Source organism: Dromiciops gliroides, chromosome 1 (genome assembly GCF_019393635.1).
Source record: "Dromiciops gliroides isolate mDroGli1 chromosome 1, mDroGli1.pri, whole genome shotgun sequence".
Lineage (NCBI taxonomy): Eukaryota > Metazoa > Chordata > Mammalia > Microbiotheria > Microbiotheriidae > Dromiciops > Dromiciops gliroides.
In genome coordinates this window covers 160,323,773-160,330,359 of record NC_057861.1, presented here as the reverse complement: position 1 = coordinate 160,330,359, position 6,587 = coordinate 160,323,773, and the positions used below count along the sequence as shown (strand labels likewise).

At 50.8% G+C, this 6,587-nt stretch overlaps 1 protein-coding gene across 1 annotated transcript; it reads left to right on the top strand.

Moving 5' to 3' along the window:
* The first annotated feature begins 4,640 nt into the window (after nt 1–4,640).
* Nucleotides 4,641–6,339, top strand: FOXQ1 (forkhead box Q1). Its single transcript, XM_043977090.1, has one exon. It carries the CDS (start codon nt 4,670–4,672, stop codon nt 6,227–6,229), a length of 1,560 nt encoding a protein of 519 aa, XP_043833025.1. The 5' UTR covers nt 4,641–4,669; the 3' UTR covers nt 6,230–6,339.
* The last annotated feature ends 248 nt before the right edge of the window (nt 6,340–6,587 follow it).

Genomic DNA, 6,587 nt, shown 5'->3' with positions numbered 1-6,587 from the left:
CATTCAACAACCTTCTCGTACACTAAAAAAAAACTGGGGAGCTGGATGGGATTGAAAAGGACATCTGGTCCAACTCCTTACAAAAGAAGAAACAGGTGAAAAGAAGTTGATCTGTTCACGTTTCAACACCTAGCAACGATTAACCTAACATAGGCACTGCTTAGAAGGCCAGATCTCCCAAATCCCAGCCCATTACACAATGTATAGTTGAAAACTTGTGATTCACTAGTCTGTAAAATAACCACTAACAGTAGTGTTTAAGGAGAGGAGGAGGAAGAAGAAAAGATTATCTCTAAATAGGTAAAGCAACAATATCTTTGCTGGGGTTGGGGAGAGGGGAGTCGTCATCGTTGTCATCATCGGATTCCCAAATAGTATTCAGCCCTTTAAGTCTGTTCCATCATTTCTCTGTGTCTGTCTCAGAAGGACACTGGTCTGCACAGTTTAACTCATGAAACAATTCTTCTTCAGGCACCCCTGAGGTATTGGCCACCTAGTCCAATGAAATGTCCAAAATTCCTACTTCACCCTGAAATATAGAAATCATTACTTAAGAGCCTCCACCATTCCATCCTAAAACCAAATCAGCATCAAAATCTCCTTCCTTATCTCAGGAATCCTTGCAAAGTCATGAAGCAGAGTGGGAGCTGTCCCAAAAGAACTTACTTCCCACCCAGATACCACCATTGATGGGCCAAGGAAATATGGGCTGGTTTCCTTAAGTTAGGAAAGGGGTAAAGTTGGCATATAATGTGCCAGTTCCAGAACATTTATGATATAAAACTAGGGAAAGATTTTCCTTTAACCATTGATGGCTTAGGCTGTGAGCTTCTTAGACTCTACAATCCTTGGAAGGGACTTGAGTTGGTGGTTCTAGTCCCCAATCACAGGATCCCAAGTGAAAGTGAAAGCAGTGAAGTTGCTGGTGAGTGCTGTCCCCCTGACCTCTCTGCTCAGTGCATTAACATTATTGGCTTCCATTTGGCAGAAGAGGATGGATAAGAGGGGGGAGGGGAGGAAGGATGAGAATTAACCTTTGCAACCAAAACAAACACTTTTGTAAATGGTGTAGAGTGACCAACAATTTTTCCTTTGTTCTGTAACTGGGGAGTGGAAGACCCAGTGGGATTCAGATCCTCATCCATTCACCCAAAGGGGACAAACATAACCCTGAAGGTCTTGTCTGCCCCTTGAGGCAGGGGGAGATAAGGAGGAAAGCAAAGCTTTAGATTTCCCAGAGACCCTGTTACAGGCTAGTTCCCTCTTCCGCTCCCAATTCGGGATACACAACATACTGAGTCTTGTATGAACTTCCTTTGTAAGATCACCATGTAGGTCAAGGAGAAGAAATAAAGCTAAATCAACTTCCCTCCATCATTTCAGTTTATGGAGCTTTTCCTGTCCAGTGATGAGTCCATTTGAACTTCCCCAATTAATGTGAGTCCACTTGTCAGTCCAGAGCCAGGGATGCCCCTGGTTATGCTGGAGGGAACAGGAAGTTTGCATGGGATCTTTTTGAGGTCCCAAGTGATGAGTTAAGGTGCCTGAAGAAAGGATTTATTTTTTGTCACCCAGAATGTCTCCTACTGGTTCTGCTTCTCACTGGGCCAGTCTGGGAGCAGGGAAAAGGGGAGGTGGCAAGTTTTAGTTCTTCAAGTTGATTTGGAGAATGTAGGTTGTCACTTAATCTCCTTCATGTGACCAGTAGACTTACCTATAAAATAGGGATAAGCATTGATACTTGGAGTCAAAGGACCTGGGTTCAAATCCTGATTCTTCATCTTTAAGAAGAAGGTTCTTTTCAGCTGGAAATCTATGATATCCCATGGGTATGCCATGAGATAATAATGAGCAAAATTACTTTCGAAGAAATAATGAAGACTTTCTTTGGTTCCCTTGTTTTCCCATCCATTATTGGGGGGGGGGTCCATCAAATACCCCCTGAGAAGGGGGCAGAAAAATTTCCTCCCTTTTCTAAAACCCTAACAGCTCAGTTCTCCACCCCCCACATACACACTTCAATCTTTGAAAATGGTCATCCCTCCCTCCAAAAAAAAATAATAAATCCTCTCATAAGTGTTTGCCCACTTCATTTTGAATGACTTTAAAGCTCTTTGAATAAAGATAAGAGAGGATTGTGTACGTTTTCGAGACAAATGGTGGAAAGGTAATGAAATAAACATCAAAGGTAAGCTCCCCCACACTTGCTTCGCCCTGGCTATTTACAACAAAAGCAGGAAAAAGGAGGAAACGTAACCTTAGTAATGGCATGTAGTTAGAAATTGTTGCCTTTGCACAGAACCGGCAATCTCTCCTCAAAAGTCACATCGCTGCTTTTTTTCAGATTCAGGCCTTTGCTGAAACTCCTCAAGTAATCTGAGAAAAAAGGAGGGGGGGAAGAAATTTTCATAGTCCTGAGGAAGCGATCTACATTATCTGTCTCCTTCAAACGGGTGTTGCCAAAAGCCAGGTACCCTTATTAAAAGCAAAGGGGAGTGAGGAGGTGAAATGGCTGCGGTCTTCCTTCAAACCGCTGGCCTGAGACCCACCCTAACTTGTCGTTAAATGTTTACCTTCCAAAACTTAGGTGAAGTTACAGTCCAACTCAGTCCAAGTTTTTTCAAGTCCCCGCAGGTGCTCAAGTGCAGGCAAATCCGTGGACGACCCTAGAAGCCAAGAAGGGAACCTTCTGTCCCTAGAGGAGAATGAGTGAGGAATCTCGACTAGACATCCCGTGGAAGAGTCATCTCCCCCTACCAGACTAAAACGAAGGCGTTGCTTTGATTATTTTTTTAAGTACGAGGAAGAGATAACTTAGAAAAAACCCAAATGTGTTCAATAAAATTCAGGCAGACAAGTTTTCAATGAGGATAGTGTATTGAAATCTAAGATTACAAACAGAAACTCTCAAAGAGCGAGTTAATTCAAAAGGAGTAATGTCAAGGAAAGTCTTTACTCTAAGAGCTACTTACAACACCTACTAGGAGCGGTGTCCTCCTTTCCAGAGATACATTAGCCTGGGATATGCATAGCTCTTGCTTTTTTCTTATAATCTACGATAAGATTTCCTTGATGGGGTTTTTACACTTCTTCACCACCCCCCCCCCAAGTAATGTTCTAACTTTACATGCAAAAACATGTCTGATGCTTAGTTTGGACAGACTACAGCCTTGAGCTTTGAACATTTGATTAAACTGTGTACAGCACCTGGAATTCCACGGCACCAGCGGTCCTGACAATCTAAAGCAGTCTCTGGGGTTTTCTTCCCCCTAGGGTTAATCTATCGCATCTCAGCTCTTCTTGCAACATTCCTCTACGTACATGTATATTTTAAGGCAGCGTAGTTGAGTCCCAAAACGTAATGGGATCTATTCTGCTCTACCACCTAGATGCTATTCCTGCACCTTACACCTGGGAAGGAGGAGTTTGCTATGCAAAGCGCGCGCGCGCTCGCACACACACACACACACACACACACACACACACACACGCACACACGCACACACGCACACACACACGCACACACCGAAGTCTCCTGCCAGCCGTCTATCATTGGCAGGGAGGAGGAGGGCGGAACCTGGCAGATACAAAACAAACAACCTGCTTGAAACAACTTTCCAACAAGCTCTCCATGTCACTGGGATAATTACGGCTCTGATCTCGCCCATTAACCGCTGCCCACCTTAGCTACCTTGTCTCCCCACCCACCCGCCTTTCAGATCAGGAGTGAAGCTCCGCCTCCACTGAGGCAGCAGAGGGTTATATTGGGCCGGTCTGAAGGTGGAGGAGAGTCGGAGCGAGGGAAAGGGAGGGAGATAATGACAATAATGCTAATAGTAATAAAAACCCGGCTGCCACTGCTGCGGCCTCGGGGAGTGAATCCAGCAGAGCAAGACTAGAGGCCCTGGGATCCCCCCTCAGCCCGCGGGAGCATCAGCACTTCTGCCACGGAGAAAAAGACTGAGAAGAGATCGGGAGAGAGTGCAATCATAAAGCTCATTATTTGGGAATCATATATAGCTTTTATTTATTTACTTTTCTCCACTGCTATCATGGACAGTAACACAAATCCCTTCTGCCGCAAGAGACCAAGGAACTAACTTTTTTTTCCCCTGACGGATGACGAAATTTGAAAACACCCTCCGTCTGACAAACTCACCCAGAACCAGCGCAGCCCGGGTTTCTAGGGCCTGCTTTCCCTCTCCTCCTCGGAGTGGAGACAGAACCCACTTCACATCCCCACACACCACCTTAATCCAACCACCAGGCAATACAGCCCCTCCAAAATCCAGCAGAAGAGGAGCTGCATCGCCCACAGAAACGTGGCTACTTTTCACTTAAGAAGGAAAGGGAGAGCAGGCGACGGAGACAGGCGACACACAGATTCCTACGTCTCCGCCACCTGCAAACTACTTCCTCCGACTGGACTGCTGTCCGGCGTCCGGGGGGGGAGCTGTCCGAAGGGAAAGACAATACAGGTGGGCTGAGAGCGGACGAGAGTAGAAAAAGAAGAGTCTAAAGAGATCCAGAAGGGGGACAAGAGAAGAGAAGAGAGAAGGGGGAAGAGAGAAGGAGAGAGAGAGAGAGAGAGAGAGAGAGAGAGAGAGAGAGAGAGAGAGAGAGAGAGAGAGAGAGAGAGAGAGAGAGAGAGAGAGAGGTGGTGTTGGGAATGAAGTTAGAGATCTTCGCTCCCCGAATCTCGTACGAGGACAAGACGGCAAGCGACCTGGAAGGCACCAGCGGCAGCTGTGCCCCGTCGTCGCCCCTCTCGGCTGCGGGCGAGGATGACCTGGGCTCTGATGAGGACTGCGCAGCCAACAGCCCGTCCTGCAGCAACAGCAGCGCAGGGGACCTGGCGACCGACTACAGCCACAGCGGCAGCAGCAGCGGGGCCGAAGGGAGCGAGGGCGGCTGCTCAAGGGAAGACCCCTTGTTGGCAGCCCCAGCCTCCGAAGGCACTTCAACTGAGCCAGGAGGAAACTCCAGCGGGAGCGGCGGCGGCGGCGGCGACGGCGGCGACGTCGGAGGCAACCCCGGCGGCAGCAATTGCGAGGGAGGGGGCGGGCGGAGCAAGCCCTATACTCGGCGACCGAAACCCCCTTACTCTTACATCGCGCTTATCGCAATGGCCATTCGAGACTCAGCCGGGGGCCGCCTGACCCTAGCCGAGATCAACGAGTATCTCATGGGCAAGTTCCCCTTCTTCCGCGGCAGCTACACGGGCTGGCGCAACTCGGTGCGGCACAACCTCTCGCTCAATGACTGCTTCGTCAAGGTGCTGCGCGACCCCTCCCGCCCCTGGGGCAAGGACAACTACTGGATGCTCAACCCCAACAGCGAGTACACCTTCGCCGACGGGGTCTTCCGCCGCCGCCGCAAGAGGCTCAGCCACAAGGCAGCGGCGCCGCAGTCCTTGCAGCCCGAGGAGAGCGCTCCAGGCGCGGCCGCCGCAGCCGCAGCCGTGGCAGCGGTTCACCCGGTCGGCGCCGCCCGCCTGCTGCTGCAGCCGCCTCCACCTCCTCCTCCTCCTCCCCCGACCTCGATGGGCCGTGTCCCTGGCGGCAGCGGCGGCGGCGGCTCAGTACCCTCTTCTTCCACCTCCTCCTCGTCCCTGTCTCCGTCCTCCTGCTCCCCCGGATGCAAGGAGGAAAACACGAGCCCGGCGGGCAAGTTCTCCAGCTCCTTTGCCATAGACAGCATCCTCAGCAAGCCCTTCCGCCGCCGCGGAGACCAGGGCGCAGAGACTCGGTCCTACCCCCAGCCCGCGAGGCTGCTGTGGTCCGCGGCCGCTGCCGCCGCCGCCACCGGCGCTTCCCCCTTACCCCGCACTGCTGGATACCCGACCTTGACTGCCTTCCCTCCGGCCCCGCACCCCCAGCAGCAGTCCCCGCTGTTCCCCAGGGGAGGTGCGCGGGCGGCCAGCGCCGGCGGGACCCTCTTGCAGCTGTACGCATACGGAACGGGCGAGCCGCTTCTCCTGGAGACTCGGAGGAGGGAGACGCCGCTGGCTCCGGCTTCCGAGCCTCTTGCAGAGCAGCCCCAAGCGCCGCAGCTTTTCCTCTCGCCTTCCTTTTCTCCCGCAGCCCCGGCCAAGGCTTTCCGAAGCCCGCTGGCCGCGGGCAGTTCGCAGTTGTACTGCCCCCTCCGGTTATCCGGAGCCTTACAAGCGGCCTCGGGATGCGGCCCCAGCACTTACCAACCTTACCCCATGGAGACTCTTCTCGCCTAAATGGGACAATGTGGAGTGAGAGATGGTGGTGGGATTTGGACTGGGGAATGGGAGGGGGGAGAAGAGAGAAAATCAGGGCTCTGGGTTTTGCACTTTCTACCCAGAGACTTAAAAAAAAAAATCTGAGTTTCACGTGCCTTAAAGCGTTTTCAACCATGTTTTAACTTAATCAGTCCAAAAAAGTTTTATTTTGTCTTTTAATGGACCAAAGCGATTCTTAATCATTGTTTTAAACTACTTGACTAAAACTTTTCCTCTCTTCTTTACCCAGAATCCCTTCATCCCTAGCCCCTATGCCCTTACACTTCTCCCTTGATTCTTCCTAGGCAAAAGAAATTTGCAGCTTGATCAGGGAACA